At 47.7% G+C, this 17,164-nt stretch overlaps 2 protein-coding genes across 2 annotated transcripts in view; one reads left to right on the top strand and one right to left on the bottom strand.

Annotated features, from left to right (window-relative positions):
* myo1f (myosin IF) overlaps positions 1 to 17,164 on the top strand; it is a 308,989-nt gene that overhangs the window by 258,397 nt on the left and 33,428 nt on the right.
* On the bottom strand, positions 4,214 to 16,874 carry mknk2b (MAPK interacting serine/threonine kinase 2b). The gene is made up of 14 exons (XM_030373368.1): positions 16,734 to 16,874; positions 16,055 to 16,207; positions 15,738 to 15,825; positions 15,472 to 15,573; positions 15,278 to 15,375; positions 13,404 to 13,483; positions 13,230 to 13,303; positions 12,936 to 13,040; positions 12,790 to 12,845; positions 12,533 to 12,628; positions 8,637 to 8,831; positions 8,360 to 8,524; positions 8,231 to 8,271; positions 4,214 to 7,570 (listed from the first exon to the last, which is right to left on the bottom strand). Exons 2-14 carry the CDS (start codon positions 16,103 to 16,105, stop codon positions 7,285 to 7,287), a joined length of 1,437 nt encoding a protein of 478 aa, XP_030229228.1. The 5' UTR covers positions 16,106 to 16,207; positions 16,734 to 16,874; the 3' UTR covers positions 4,214 to 7,284.

The following is a 17,164-nucleotide window of genomic DNA, read 5'->3' as shown; positions in this document are numbered from 1 at the left end:
TGGTTAACCGCGTTAACCTTTAGCGGCTACAATGTAAACCCTGAAGAACGAGGCAGAGGGTCAACAGTTTATTTCACAGGTATCCGCAGCAAGCTTCCAGTCCCACTGGGGAAGAGATCTGGAAGTAGTCACAGAACGAAACATGGGCTTTAGAACGACTCCAGACAGACGGCTCCAGACAGAGACGGCTCCAGACAGAGACGGCTCCAGGGAGACCCTCACGATGTGCTGCCCCTCGGGGATCCGACCACGGGCCTTCAGGGCTGCGGAGCTGACGGCCGAGGCCAGGGTTCACTAGTGGCAGATTAGTCAACAATTAAGCAGTCCCAAAAACTGTCAAAAAGATAAACAAATATTAACTTGAAAAGTTGGTTATGCTGTCTTAAACCTAAACTTTCCGTGTAGCTAGGACTTTAGCTAAAATGAGGTCATCTATTTAGCTAAAATCACGGAACCCATGCGGTTAGGGTTAGGGTTATCCATTCATGTTTTTCTAAAGCAGTTTGTTATGAGGATGTAACAGTTGGCCAGTCAGTATAGTGCAGGTTTCAACTATTTCCTGCATGTAAAGCCTTGAAATTAAAGCCTTTCATTTTTGAAACATTGAGAATAATGACCTACCTTCAGCAGTTCAGCCGAACCCCCCAAAGTGAAACGAGCCGCGCTTATGTTCACCGCTAAACATGTGATGCAATTAGCAAGCACCAATGAGAAATTACCATCAATTAAACCTTTAAAGAAGTTCCATAGATTGCTTTCAAGGCTTCTCTTTTTAATTTAGCAAGATAAGTCAATTGCAAATAAAGATTCTTCATAAATTGAGCAAAATGTGGATAATGATTGAAAAATAAAATCCTTTAAAAGTTGCTAACCTTCCTGCCATAGGATAATTTCAGAAATCAAATTCTACACTATTATCAGCATATGGACTGTATTGATTAAAGTAATTAAGTAGACCTAATGTTTATTTTGAAACTCAACAGTTACCCCGCTACTACTCCTCCACTGTCAGCCCAACCACCAGACTTCAGCTGGTGCCCAAAAGTTTATGTTCTGCACCTTTATAGCTCGGCCATTGTCACCTTGCTTTGTTCTCCTATGGAGCATTTAACTTGTTTTTTATGAACATTAAGTGAGAGTTGAATAGTTGAGTGTATTCGTTCTCAACGGCTAAGTAACGCCATGGATTCCATGAGCCTGTCCACTAATGTAATTGTTCCACCTGTGTTTATTTGTTATTTCGGGAATGCCCTAAAATGACCAAATATAAAAGTTGATTGATTGACACTTTTCTCTTTTAGCACTCTTTAATGAATAGGGCCTAAATGGAAGGATGTACAGAATGACTCATTCATTTAAAAACAGTGCAATTATTATCAACTAAATAATGCAGCGTAAAAGTAGCCTACCCTAAGGTCATCATCCAAGTTGAGATAGAAAATAAATAAAGATAAAATATCAAAACTCACGCATTGATTATAAATGGCACTTTAATTCATATTGCTTTGAAATGCTTTCTGGTCTAGCCCAGTGAGAAACTGGTATAAAAAAACCGCCTCTGATCACTCGCTTCCTCTTCTGCGGGCGTCTTCAAGTTCTCGCGTAGCAGATGAGCAACGCCAGGACCAGGCAAGTTGGCTCATCCACATTGTTTGTTCACACACGTACAGAAGATGAAACGATTATGAATGATAGGAAACCCAGTACTTTAACCAAGATGTATGAAAACAAGCAAAAACATGTATTCAGAAAAACGGACTCAAATTCAGGAACTCAGAATTCTGCTCAGGGCTGGTCGGAATGATAAAAAAACAGTTAAACTATATTCATCCCAAACCTGGGAATTTCACTTTGTACAGCATCACAGAAGTCAAAACTAGAGTGAAATAGTAGGCTAATTATGTGATCAAAAAACTATATTTAATAAAAAATTATAATGGTGATAAAAACTACAACTGCAATGAAAATATAATGAAAGCTCAGATATTAATTATTATCCGTGGTGACTGTGCTATAGTGAACAATGCCACTGTTAGCAGTAGAAAGTAGAACTCGAGATGTAGCCTACATTCTCTGTAGCCTACAAAGGACGAACTTTTAGGAGACTCGGAAATCTGTAGAGTTATGAAATAACTGCCTATGCATGTTCGAGAATCCCACACTGTCTACTCTGAATAGGATACTTGTATAAGCGATGTGACCCACAGTACAACACAGCACTTCAATCAGTCAGTTTCATTTGTATCAATAAATAATTATTCCCTTTTCTAGTGAAGAATGTCCGCCTGTCCTTGCTTTCCCACAGAGTTCTAAGATCCTATCTCAATGACGTTTTGAACATCGTGATACTGTTCGGCTGCAATTCCTTGTCCCGTCCCTAGAGATCAGGATAGAGCCCTTGATAGAAGCGGTGTTCTCTTATGAGTTTGTCAAAGAGTTTGTTGCTGTAACATAAAGCAATATTCTCCTTGAAGGGTCCGTGAACAAAGTAAAAGTAAATAGCTAACTTTACACAGATATTAAAGCCAACCGCTTTGTACACTTTGGGTCCGTTATCATTCCGTAAATCGACAGCTGTTCCTTTTTCTCTTTTCCCTTCCAAGGCAAAATGTAAATGACTATATCCTAATGTTTTCTTTCAGGATAAAATACCAACACACGCACACAAACGCAAACTTGAAGCGGGGAGCTTCCAGGAGCCTCTGGTGTGTTCACAATCTTTCCCAGAAGGCCTACAGGGCAGGTGGTTAGGGCCGTGTGGCCCTGAGCCCTAGCGGCTGAAGCAATATTGACTCTCCCAGTCCTGGACTTCGTCCACTGACGTCTCCTGAACGTCAGTGAGAGTCTCACCCCGTGGCGCCGTCCAAAGGATCACATGAGGCTCAGGGTAGGCGGCGCGTTCACCAGCGCTCTGCTTCACACACCTTTATACCTTTTAAATAGGAGTCACGTCAGAACCACACACTGCCGGTCTCACACCAGCAACCCCGGGACTACCGGCATTGCAATGACTGAGCCAAATTATTGCCGTGATCAACATCCAGGGGGGACGTCCACTGCAATTCTTACAGCTTTGCTACACTTGCAGTATTCAAGTATCAATTTGTTGTATCACATAATTTGATAATGCTGTTATTTAAGTTGAAGTCCTTTAGCTTTGGAGGCTCAGATAATTGATCATTCCAATGTCAATGACACATTTATCCTAAACAAATACATTGTATAATAATGTATGAATTCCATTTAATGATCTTTAATTCTTGTGAAATGTGTTTTCTTCCTCTTTGAAGCGCTATGAATGGTTATGGCGCCCTATAAATAAACGGTCCCTGCGACGACCAGTAGTGCTGTTATGACTCAAGACAGTCCAGCGTTCCACCAGCAGGCGGCGCTGAAGATCCAAAGGAGCGACATGTATCTTTATTGTAGCCTAAAGTGAAGACTTGCGTTCCTCTATTGATTCGGTGGTTATCCGTCGCATCGAAACAGGAGAACAAATCTTTTACGATCTGTGGGGGCGACTCATGCCCTAGACAACGCAACATGATATTGAGTCATTCAACATTCAATTATTGTGGCGTTTAAGTTAGTGATCATTCTGTGGCCGTGCATCATTCTTATTGCTGTCTTTTATATGTTTGTGGCCTGCAGAACAAGTTGGGCATGCATACCAGGAGTATCAGGTCGTGTTTAAATATATCGTATGAGATGCAAGCCATTTGTAGACTAAGAGGAAACTCCCTTGTAACTCTTCTTTATATGCCCCCCACGCCCAGTTTGCATTTAGCCTGAGACCATCAGTCCGGAGGAACGGGAGTCGGGACAGAGCTTACGGCGGGTTGCATCAGTCCGTCGGGCCCCACCCCCCTGACGAGGAAACGCAAGCCTACTTTTGGGTGGCGACGTCCGGGCTCTGCTTCCTCTGGGCTAGGGTTAGTGGTTTACGTTTGCCACCAATCACCCCTTCAGATCCCTTTGACATTCGACACTTTCCTTACCTCACTTATTTCTTCCTGGATCCTCTGACGCCAGCCTTCCGAGTAGCACTTTTGACGTGATTTCCGTTTTCGGAGCATTAACAGCGGTCGTCTTTGTGATTGTGTCATGAAATTGGCTAGTCGTTGTTTATGTTATGTTTAGTTGATGCAAGTCACTGAATCTGAAGCAATCTGGGAAATTTTCTGCCTTTGGATCCAAGATAAAACAAACGAAACGTGGTTCAAAGCATTTTTATTGCATTTTTTGTAGAAAACGATACAAAATTCTGTAGCAACAGTCAAATGTTGCTTCGAGTGAACTGCAATCATTCGCATGGTAGAGTAAAGTGCTTATTTCGAATCAAAATGTTATTTCTATTCAGAGGATGTATTTACATTATCTTTAAGTGATTTATGGGCTCTGGGTCGATCAGATCACATCCAAAAAGGAAAAGGAGAAATATTCATTGGACCTCTGCTTGTCCGACTCAAATGTCAGAACAATTTATCGCTGTTGGTAAGCCTTTGGGCTACATTCAAATTGTGGAGGTCATAATTGACCGTTTTGTTATAAAAAAAAAAAAGTATATATAAACACTATGAGCTGAATGGATAATGTTACCCTCTACTCAATAAAAGGCAGTCCAAAGTTACTGCAAATTACCGCCAAGTAGAAATGGTCAAGACCAACAAAAACTCCAATAACCAAAAAAGGATATCGGAGTATGGCTGACTAGTGTGCATTTCTGAGAATCAGAAACCTGAAAATGTAGATAGAAACTTTTCAATCAAGGGAAGAGAAAGGCAGAAATACTGAATAGTGTGGGTATACCCATAGATTACCTTAATCACCCTAACGCATTTTCTTTAGAGATTTATTGGTTGCAAAGTACTGCGACTGCAAACACAAATTCAAGTAAGTCTTACTATAAGACATAACACCCCGTAATGATGCACAAAGACCCCCCCCCCCCCCCAAAGTATTACAATCAGTGTCCTGTTATCAGCACAATGGGTCCAGTGACACCACAACAGAACCGCACACAGCAGGGCTGCCACATACAAGGACAGACGGGTTCCATGTATCCCAGGTGGGCCTTAGGGTTAGGGCCCATCTCAGCCTGACGGCTCCTCTTTGGTGGCTGACCACAGCGTCTGGCAACCCCATGACACGAGTCGGAAAGAATCAACCTTATTCTGAACAAACTGATGGCCAACATGTTGGCATACAAGAAGATACAACAAAAAAAGGATATAAAAATAAAATCAAAAGCCTTCCCTGGGCATGCGGCGCTCCAGAAGACCTCAACTCGTCGTTCCCTCGGACCCCAGAACTCAGACCTTTCAGAAACCAAACGCAAAAAAATAAAATATTTTGAAGAAGAGTAAAGAACTCGCGTCCGACCTGACCATGGACAGCACCTGCACGAGAAACACCATGGAGACGAAGCATCACGGCAGCACCTGCACGAGAAACACCATGGAGAGGAAGCATCACGGCCACCCCAAAGGAGGGTGGCAGCCAGCCTCTAAACATGAAAAACAAAAGTAAGCTTATCAATACAGCTCTACAACCTTGGAAGACTTCGTACTTTTGGATTTTCCTGGAATGTCTTTCCATTTTAATTTAGTTATACCAACAAAAATATATAACCTCATATCCTATTAATTTAATAATTTGCGGTGAAGCTGTATCCATGGCATAAACAAAAGGCTTGAGATGCGCCAACGTCAGAAAGGACAAACGGCTAAACCCCGGAAAGAGACCCTGAAAACAGCTTCCCTCCTGCCTCTAGTGGGGGTCTGAAGCACAGCTATACTGACTGGTTTGTGGAGAGGAGAATACAAAGAAGAATCGAACAGGCAGACATCACCTGCAGTTACGCAACAACTGGAGAGGAAGAAAAACAAAGCGAGGTAATCGGTCGGCCATCGCACAAGGAGTCTTGTTTATGGCAACGTATCAAAACATGGACACTTAAGGAATTCCAGAGAAGTAAAACTGCTTGGTGGTTTAGTACGTGACAGAGTGGCTGCTGGTAGTTGGACTGCACTGCCTGGTTCAGCAGCGCATCGAGGCTGGCTGGACAGACGGACTCCCCCAGACCGCTTTGAACCCTCAACCAGTGACTTCTTCTGCAAGGCTTCATCCATTCATTTAACCAATCGAAGATCAAACAAGTCCACCGATAATGTCTACCTTAAGCATCAATTATTCACCACCGTCTGTGTGGAAGCCTTCGATGAGCCCCAGTAATCAGGCTCCCAGCAGCCACATGGGATCAGACTTCAAACCGTCACAACAGAGATGATTTTCCACAGCTGGTCATTGGTATGGAACCACTCTGCCCACAGTGCATCAGACCATCGTGCAGTGGGACACGTTCACGCCGTCTTTTCCATACTGCTTCTCGATAAGAAAATGCCTAAAATAGGTCTTCAACTTTTACATCCAGCCTCGGAAAACTAATTCAGACTTCACATGGTCAATTAAATGAAAATCACCAAGACTTAACACTTCCAGCGCTAGAATTGAAGTTTGATATGATTAAAGAATAGACTAAGGAGCCAGCCCCCGACAGACTGCACCAGGCAGGGACAGTGTGGAGTATAGCCCTTCAAGCTCTAACATGGAACCCCTTCTGGACAAAAGAGCCTTCATCTTACATATTGCATATAAGCCTGTACGCATGTGCACTCGGGCCACCTCTGCGTATACATACAGGCTAGAGAACATTCCCGATAACTTAATTCACAGTGGATCCAGTTGTAACATGTGGAAGCAGCACAACAGGTTGTCCTTTGGTGTCTTGGTTGGAAAGAAATTAGTTTAAATTGCTCCTGAAGTGTATGAAAAAAATAAAACCAACTCAAAACAACACCTACTTTACTTCAACCCAAACATGGAGCCGCCCTCCACGGCAGGCTGGGCACGCACACCCACAGGTAGAACACCCACAGGTAGAACAAGTTATTATAACACGAACCGTGTTCCACCCACAGGTAGAACACGGTTCATGGTATAATAACATGAACCGTGTTAGGTAGAACATGGTTCATGTTACACCAACAGGTAGAACATGGTTCATGTTATAATAACATGGCTCTACCTTGGGCTCGCCCCGGGAGGATGTGCTTTTTTTCTGTGTGCTGCCGAAAAGCAGAAGGCATTTTGAGAAGAGCTAGGGGCAACAGTCCTCATGTACAGCAAGACCTGAACAGCTAAAGGTACCACAGGGGGGGCTCTTCTGGGGGGGCTCTTCAGGGGGAGGATCATACACCAGGGGTCTTCAGAGGGCGGCAGGCGTCAGGCACAGTCTCCCATGATGACGAGCGGCGCCAGGAGCTGCCGGAGCTCTGCTGCGGAGACGGGCCCCGTCTGGGGCCCGGCCTGGGGCCCGCTGTCCTTCTGCCTGCGGCGCCCCAGTTTAGAGTTGGACGGAGGGAAGAGGGGCATGGAGGAGCCGCTGGCTGTGATGACCAGCGGGACCTCCTGCTGCTCCTCCTCCTCCATGCCATCCTGCTCCGCTAGCTGCCGGTTCACAGCCATGGCCTGGCCGGCGAAGAACGTCAGGCCCCGCGCTCTGCTGTTCCTGACGAGCAGAAGATAAACGGGTCAACGGAATGAGGAGAGAACACAGACGGTGGAATGAGAACACAGACGGTGGAATGAGAACACAGACGGTGGAATGAGAACACAGACGGTGGAATGAGAAGAGAACACAGACGGTGGAATGAGAACACAGACGGTGGAATGAGAACACAGACGGTGGAATGAGAACACAGACGGTGGAATGAGAAGAGAACACAGACGGTGGAATGAGAACACAGACGGTGGAATGAGAACACAGACGGTGGAATGAGAAGAGAACACAGACGGTGGAATGAGAACACAGACGGTGGAATGAGAACACAGACGGTGGAATGAGAACACAGACGGTGGAATGAGAAGAGAACACAGACGGTGGAATGAGAAGAGAACACAGACGGTGGAATGAGAAGAGAACACAGACGGTGGAATGAGAAGAGAACACAGACGGTGGAATGAGAAGAGAACACAGACGGTGGAATGAGAAGAGAACACAGACGGTGGAATGAGAAGAGAACACAGACGGTGGAATGAGGAGAGAACACAGACGGTGGAATGAGGAGAGAACACAGACGGTGGAATGAGAAGAGAAGAAGAAATGAGAACACCAATAGATTATTAAAGTGAAAAGATCAGACATTTTCTTAGCCAACAAAGATCTTACCTTTGATGCAAGATGGATGTAGGCAGAGTGTCAGAGGCTCCCTGTAAAACCAAGGTCAGGACGTGGTTAGACACTGGCTTCATCCCCCCCCCCCCCCCCCCCCCACCCGTCAGGGCTCAGAGGACCTACCCCTTGCACCCAGGGGTGCCGCAGCACCTGGCCGGCACTCAGGCGGTTTTTGGCATCCCGCACCAGAAGTTTGGAAATGAGGTCTTTGGCACTTGAAGATATACGAGCCCAGTCTTTCTCAGGAAACGCGTAAATTCCCTCCTGGATGCTCTCAAATAAGGTGTTCTGAAAAACAAATAAACGCATCGGTGGTTAGGCTACAGTTGGCCCGTTAAGATCAGGTTTAACCCGAGGCGGGGGCTCAGGTCTCAATAGAAAGCCGGACCGGTGGTCGTACCTGACAGGTGTGGCAGGGCTCTCCCAGCTCCCAGCCACATCCACCCCCACAACGCCCCACGAAGGGCGGGTAGCCACTCAGCATGATGTAGAGGATCACGCCCAGACTCCACAGGTCACAGCGCTTGTCGTAGATGGTGGCCTCCTCACTGAAGGCCTCCACCACCTCTGGGGCCATGTACTCTGCTGAGCCGCACTGTCACAACACAGAGGAAGAGCGTGAGCCCTGAGCAGGCCCAGAAACAACAGCAGCTGACACACAGCCGGGCTGCTGTGCCTCAGAAAGGCCTGCAGGACAATGCAGCAGCTGAGGGACACTGGGACTCTAGCAGCTGATCCCTCATGTGCTCCCAGGGAGAGGAAGGCCCTCAGGCCTTCAGGCCCAGACAAGGCTCCGCCTGTGGAAGCTACACGGTGGTTCTGCAGACTGGGCCGTCAGCTGCAGTTGGAGCCTAGGACCCAGGCAGTTCAACGGGGGGGGGGCAGACCACAGTGGAAGGATCTGTTCAGAGCCCCCCTCCCACACTGCAGGCCCAGGCTCCATTATTCATACAGGCTGCAGCGGGTGGCAGGGAGAGGCAGCTGCTCATTGTGACCGCTGGGCTCCATGGGAGGAGGGCAGAATGTCCCCTGCTTCACTACAAGGGGGGGATTGGCCCCAGCAGAGTGCTCCTTCTGCACAACGGGGCTCGCATAAGGGGAGGAGTCTCATAAGGGGAGTGGGCGGAGTCTCATAAGGGGAGGGGTCTCATAAGGGGAGTGGGCTAGAAGTTCAGCAAGGCGCAAATGTAAAAGTATTTTCTCCATTTTACTTCAGGGTTATCCAACTATAAAAATCATATTTTCATAAAGGCCTCATGCCGTAAAATGCGTTGCCACACTGCATGTGTATTAGGAATGCATCTAACCATTTCTTAGTAAAAAGGTAAGATATTGTTCCAAATCCATGTTGAATTATAGTCAAAATGGCGCTTCCTAGAACTGTATTAAATACAACCTTGTTTGGGGTTTAACATCATTAGTATACAAACAATCGTCTGGGGAAGACAATAAAAGTAGCTCAGGGCCTAAAGGCTTCCTTCTGAGAGAGCGAGAGCATGTTTACAGAGAGAAGCTCTGAGCTGAACCTCGTCCACCGGCTCCTCCCACAGCCTTATGCAATACACTTCTGCACTAAAGGAATCTCGACAGACAAAGCCTCCTCTGTCGAAGAGCAAGAAGCCCAACCCCCACGTCTCCACTGTGGCTGGGGGGAGCCACCACAGACCACCCCCCCCTCCCCCCCCCACACAGAGACAGGTCAAACTGCTCATAAAACCCTTCAACTGCCACCACCGCCCATCATAATACAACCGACCGGGCAGGTTGATAGCGACACGATATCAAGGCAGTGCCTATCTAGGCACCCCCATGTGGTGGTTTGACATAAAGGGGCCGATCCCGATAAACACAAGTCAGTTAGAGATAGCCCGCTATGAATGCCTCCCAAGGTCCCTGATAAGGGCTAAAGAGGCCAGGGCTTTAGATTCTGGTCTTATCAAACAGGAGTTTAACCTCACATGTATATTGGGTGCAGTTACTGCACGGTAAACAACAACAAGTCTGGGCTGCTCCACTTGATGTGTGACGCATGGCCTCAGTAACCCTGGAGACTCAAATCAGACTAGGAGCAGGCCTGCTGACAGACGGACCACCTTCAGCTGCAGCTTCTGATGAGATCCAGCAAAAGGCTGCGCTCTGCTGAACCTCCACCACCCACAGACCCCCGACCCAAGCATTCCTAGCCCATAAAGCTGAACCACGTGGTCGGTGGGGAGGAGGCCGAGCAGAGCGATCCTCAGCAGGGCTGGACAGCGGAGGGCTGGAATGCAAAGCCAGGGGCCAGGGGGGCAGGGGCCAGAGGGCCAGGGGGCAGAGGGACAGAGGGGTAGGGGGCCAGGGGCCAGAGGGCCAGGGGGCAGAGGGACAGAGGGGTAGGGGGGTAGGGGGGCAGGGGCCAGGGGGACATGGGCCAGAGGGGCAGGGGCAGGGGCCAGGGGCCAGAGGGGTAGGGGGGCAGGGGCCAGGGGGGCAGGGGCCAGAGGGCCAGGGGCCAGAGGGGCAGAGGGGTAGGGGGCCAGGGGCCAGAGGGACATGGGCCAGGGGCCAGAGGGGCCAGAGGGGCAGTGATCTCGGCCGAGGAGGATCTGATAAGAGTGCATGTGATCATGGCCACGAAAACAAGAACAGGCGCATGTGCAGGCTTCGGCTGGCCGTTGACTCCTCCCCTTATCCCCTCCTGCTGCTGTAGCCAATCACAGAGCAGTTGCTAGGTAATGGGCACAGGCTACGGCGCTAGAACAAGCCTGCATTCCCTTTGTATAGAGAACACAAAGGGAAGACTTTCACAAGTTTGGCCGGGGCTAGTTGGTGGAGAGAACTATGGGCAGAGAGCATGATGAGATGAGATAGTATTATTTTAAACCTCCAATTGTGGATAGTGCATGTGGAGGGGTCTAGGTATATTTATCTGGTCTTTAATGTTCCAACTTAAGGGTCTGTTACTTCCTCATGAGGACATGGCCTTGTGATGGGGTAGAATGTTCCTTTATAACATATCCGGGTTCTCATGGAATGTTGAACCTAGTTTCTGCAGGTTTTGTGGGATGGGTGGAAGTGGTAAATCTCCTAGCCATAACATGAACACAAAGGGACTGACCAGTGACTTTGAAACTCTTCATAGCATTCCATGTTACAAAACCATTAAAGTTTCCCCAACACGATTGGGATCCTGGCAGCTACTAGCTTAGAGAATGGTGACCATCCAGGGCCTGCACCCTAGAGCTTTAAGTCATCATATCACCTGCTCCCCATCACCCAGAACAACCAGCCAGATCAACGTTACCCACCTTATTCAGAGGGTTACAGTCACTCTCTGCCCACCTTATTCAGAGGGTTACAGTCACTCTCTGCCCACCTTATTCAGAGGGTTACAGTCACTCTCTGCCCACCTTATTCAGAGGGTTACAGTCACTCTCTGCCCACCTTATTCAGAGGGTTACAGTCACTCTGCCCACCTTATTCACAGGGTTACAGTCACTCTCTGCCCACCTTATTCAGAGGGTTACAGTCACTCTGCCCACCTTATTCAGAGGGTTACAGTCACTCTCTGCCCACCTTATTCACAGGGTTACAGTCACTCTCTGCCCACCTTATTCAGAGGGTTACAGTCACTCTCTGCCCACCTTATTCAGAGGGTTACAGTCACTCTCTGCCCACCTTATTCAGAGGGTTACAGTCACTCTCTGCCCACCTTATTCACAGGGTTACAGTCATTCTCTGCCCACATTATTCAGAGGGTTACAGTCATTCTCTGCCCACCTTATTCAGAGGGTTACAGTCATTCTCTGCCCACCTTATTCAGAGGGTAACAGTCATTCTCTGCCCACCTAATTCAGAGGGTTATACAGCCATTCTCTGCTCACCTAAATCGCTCAGCCTTTTTCAACCTGTCCTTTTAACAGGATGTTGACATTGGACTGGCATCTACCCCAGTGTGGTTGATGAGCACATGGGCTGCGATGCACAGCACAACCTGCCCATTACAGCGGTTATTCTTTAGACTACGTTACTTCAAAGAAAACAGGTGTGACGGTTAAGTCCTACACCTGTACTGCTAGACCATGACGCCAATAACAGTATCCAATAAGCAATCTGCTGTTCACCATGGATGAGGAAACAGAACACCACCTTGAGGCAGGAGTACCATTCCACACTCTTCCTCAGACACTTTCCCTTTAATGTACAAGTTTATTAAAAGGGATGAGTTTATAAAAACCCTAGTGTGAAGTTAGAGACCAGAAGCTTGCATGCAAACAGTTCAAAGATAAGTTAAAGACCATAAGCATGCATACTCACAGGAGTCAGGAGCTCCGGGGTGGAGATGGGCGAGCTGTCGCTGTTCAGCTTGATTCCACTTCCCAGGTCAAAGTCACAGATCTTGACTGGGGAGATCTGGCCATGGCAGAAGCATTAAGGATATTAATGGTTTATATGAATACCATGTCACTGAGGGTGATAGACTGATAGATATTCTTATCCTGCTATTCCACAATATTGCCATTCCTGAACTTGTGATAATGCGTTTGACTATGGCGCAACAGCCCAGAGCTCACCTTATCAGCGTGCTCACACAGGATGTTCTCTGGCTTCAGGTCCCTGTGGGCCATGCCTGTGAGGAAGGGACGCTGCTGCATTAGACATCAGGTGTTGGCAGCTCTTTATGAATTGGCCTGGTAGTCCTATATGAAAAATAGATTACCTTTGTTATGCAGGAAATCCAGAGCGCTAGCAATGTCCTGCACTACAACGCTGGCTTCCTGCTCACTGAAGTGCCTTCTCTTGTGGATCTGAGCCAGGACAGACCCTTCGAAAGAAAGGAAGCATCCAATTAGTAAGCAGGTTGACCATTGAGGTTTTACTGGTTTCATAAACTCTCCATTGTACTCTTACTGGATCATCCAACAGTCGTAAATAACAAAGTTGTGCAACCATGGGCCATTGCATCCAAGTTTAAAAGGCAAGCATGAGCACAGGGCCTGATGTGTGTACCAACCTCCTCTCAGCTTCTCAAACACCAGGTAGAATTTGTCCTCCTCTTCAAAGAACTCCACCAGCTCCAGGATGTTTCTTTAAGAAGATAAAGAATAATAAGACATGATGATGGTACAACAACCCTGCACTCCCAGGACGGTTCTGTCCTGGACTGAGACGTGGTGGCAGAGCTTACCGGTGACCCTGACACTGGTACAGCATCTCCACCTCACGGAACACCCGGCTCCGGCTGTGTCCTGGACGCTTCTCGATGATCTGAGGGAGCAGACATTAATGTTGAGACAAGAGCCTTCTAGGGAGAAAGGGGATCCAGCAGGTCAGTCTTATTGAAGTAGGGCCCTGAGCCCCCCAGATAAATCATCCTGCACCTTTGAAACAAATGCAAAAGTAGGTTTAACCTCCTTTCTGTACAAACAGACATCAGCCCAGCCCCTCCTCTCATTAATATATAGCTTGCATATACATTCTAAATACCTGTTGCACTCCAGATCCCAACTTCCTAATTGAAGTGAGATTTTAAGAGGAATTAACCAGCAAATCCAAATCATTGACGACAACAATATATTCCAGATATAGCAGCCGGGTCTAATCCTCTGGGTGCTCCACGGCGGCAGGGTGGGTGACTGCTGACACCAGGGCAAAGGGCCGGGATTTTCCAGCCCCGGTTATTGTCTGCATGGAAGTGCATGCTTGTTTCTCTTCCTGCTAGCTGGATTACAGCTGCTATTGAAAGCCGCCTGGAGCATAGCCCACTGTGTGTCTAGGATTAGTGCAGAGGCGAGGGCCTCCGCCAGCCCAAAGCCTCGCCACTATTCCGCTCTGAGTCAGCAGCACAAGCGGGCCAATCAGCTCCTTCTCCTGGCCGAATAGACGAGGCCCCGCCCTCAGCGGGACAAAAGGCCTACGGGGTAAACAAACTGCCAGCAAAACAGAGCCGACGCAAACATGGACGGGGAACCGCTCCTGTGATACAACACTGTGGACGCGGTGGCTTTGTCCCGCTGCTTTGGCAGTGAGGGGGGGGGGGTTACATTGTTACACTGCGTCCGGAGGGGGGAGTAACTCAGTGAGGGGGGGGTTACATTGTAACACTGCGTCCGGAGGGGGGAGTAACTCAGTGCCCCTCACTCTGCCGCTCCGGAAATCAATCTGCTCTTTCTAAAAACAAACGAGGGGTTCTGGGAGAAGCTCCCTGCTAGGTCCTCATTTACAACCGAAGACCGACACTTGAATCCCTTTTGTGCACACGGACATCTGGCAAGAACCGGCTCCGCCCCCACCTGACCTAGCCGACCTTGAGCAACCGCCTCTATCCCCCTCTCACTTAACCGGCCAATCACAGGGCTCCAGCTATCCATGCCTAAGAAACCAATAACAAATACAGCCTGGGGGGATCACTACCTCCAATTCTTTTAAATATGCCTTTCACACCAAACTTCCACCCTTGAATGACGCTACTGGGGGATATTTAACCATTATTGAAGTGTAAAAGTGACAAACCAATCCCGTTTATGAACACCCGATCGACCTGATTAATGGAGAAACATTCCATCAGAAGGCAAACTCCTCCCATTTTTGCGGTCTAGCTAGAGAAAAAAAGTGATTTCTCAATGCCATTCCCTCCCTCAAAACGTGCAGAGGCCAACGTCTTGAAAGTCCCCGCCCCGTACAAAGGAAGGAGAACAACCGTGTAAACACTCAGGGCCCATCCGGACCCAGAACCCTCCCTTCACACACGGGGGTTGTTTTGGCACAGCTGCCTGTACACAATGTTCCCCTGCTTCAAGCTGCCGTGGCCAATGAGAAAAGAGAAGGGGCGGATACCGGCCAAGAGCCACTCGGATTGGAGCAAGCCATGTGACAGGAAGTGTTTGCTAGCAGCAGTGAGACTGCAAAACTGCATGTAGGAGTGGACCAGCAGAGGCGCTCGGTTTTTACAAAACAAAACAAAGCATATGAAACCCCGTCACAGCCGTAAAGACGTCTTTAGAGTGGGAACAAAAGCAATGTTTGTTATACTATGCAAATGTAGTAAAACCAAGGGCCTACCTTGACTGCATATTCTTTATTGGTGATCAGGTTGATGCAGGTCTGCACCCGTGCATACGCGCCCTCTCCCAGGATCTCTTCCTGGAGCCCGTACACATCTGTGGAGACCGACAACAGATTAGAGTCTGCTTTCTAATCTTCATTTGTGCTGCTAAGAAGAACACAATAAATGAAATTCAAGGACAATAACTTGCCCTCAAAGCGCCCGGAGAAACTGTCCGTTGCTCGGCAACGCTTCTTCTTCTTGTTCCTCTTCTTGGCGTCCGGGATGTCGATGGGCTGACTCGAGGGTATGTCTAAACATTGAGAGGGTCGTGTTGCGTTCAGACAAAGGCCAATATCTCTTATGAAAAATGCAGTCTGCTTCCAAAACCCTTCCAGTTGGTACACAGTAGACACTGCTGAGCTATGGTGGTTATGTTGAATTGGCACTAGTCATAATTCTCCATATAATACTCACCATTTCTTGGGGGGGAATCGAAATTGAATGATGGATCAAGATGAGAACCATTTTTAGTGAAGTCATCTGACTCAAAGGGATTTTGGCCCTGGAAGATCAGAAAAAGTGTTCGCGATTAAGCAAAAAACTTCTAGGCTTGCACTCTCACCTTAAACTACAATAAACCCGCGGTACATTGCCAAACAACAAGAACTGGCTCACAACAATAACCAAAAGGTATTTTTGGTACAAATATAAATTCGTTTTTAATTAAAATCTTGGCTGGCAAAATGTTAGGCATGCGGCGTAACCCTTCTCTCTGGAAATTATTTAACAACCTTGAAAGAGCGATGGAATCCAGTGAGTTCTGTGGTTTTATTTTGCACCATGTTTCTGTTCGGCGGACGGCTGCTGCAGTGGGTGAGTGGGTCCAACGGTTCAGGCAGATCGGTGATAACACTGCGCTGGTTCAAGTGCTTTAACCGGGAGCCCTGAAAGACAAAACGGGTGGTTTAGGATCCAGAGTAGACGCATTGGAGTCCGACGGTGTAGCAGCTAACGCTCAGCTAACACTCAGCTAACACTAGTCAGCCGTGGCGCAGCAGACTGATCCACTACACCTCCACCGTGGATATACCAGGTGGTGCAGTGGAAACCCAGCTCCACTATGGGTATAACAGGCGGTGCAGTGACCGCGTTACTTTTTTTTAACCTTTAGTTCAAAACGCATTGTTTGGTAATGTGTTGACCCGAATGCGACTAGGGCAAAACAAAGCTGACGTCATCTGAACGGAGGGTTCTTTAAATCCCGTCCTAACGCAACGGCTCGTTGCCTGAACCTCGTCTAACGCTACGGCTCGTTACCTAAACCTTCTTAACTAACAATAAGGCTCGATAACTGGACCTTGACTAACGCTACAGTTCGCTACCGAAACCTTTTTAACTAACAATACGGCACGTTATTACGGCTCCTTAGCGATATCCTTTCAGACGCCGATGCAACAGAAGCGACCTTACCCCGTCGGTAGGTTCACAGCTCCAGTGTCGGTGTGTTTTTGACCCACTGCTTCAGAGCCGCAGCTGATGGTGGTGGTGGTGGTGACGGGACAGGCCTGATCGTAAGTGCTTGGGGGTGATGGAATAACACACTGCGCCGCTTATTTATAACCTCTTCTTGACTCCGCCCATCCTCCCTGGGCCCGCCCCCAGCCCCTCCCGCGCTGAAAATCAGCAGGAGCCTGGGTTGACGTAGGTTCTAGAAGGATGTGTGGCTCCTACCATTTTACATCTTATTCTGTACAATAATACGTAACTGGAATACATATTGACGAACTCTGATATTTCAGATATATTTAAACTATAATATTTTATTATAAATACAATAGCCAATACGATTGTTTGGACACTTAACGCGTGAATGTGACTATGACTTTGTGCAATGCACGATT

This window comes from Gadus morhua, chromosome 12 (genome assembly GCF_902167405.1).
Source record: "Gadus morhua chromosome 12, gadMor3.0, whole genome shotgun sequence".
NCBI classification, from domain to species: domain Eukaryota; kingdom Metazoa; phylum Chordata; class Actinopteri; order Gadiformes; family Gadidae; genus Gadus; species Gadus morhua.
This window is presented reverse-complemented; position numbering and strand designations above follow the sequence as displayed.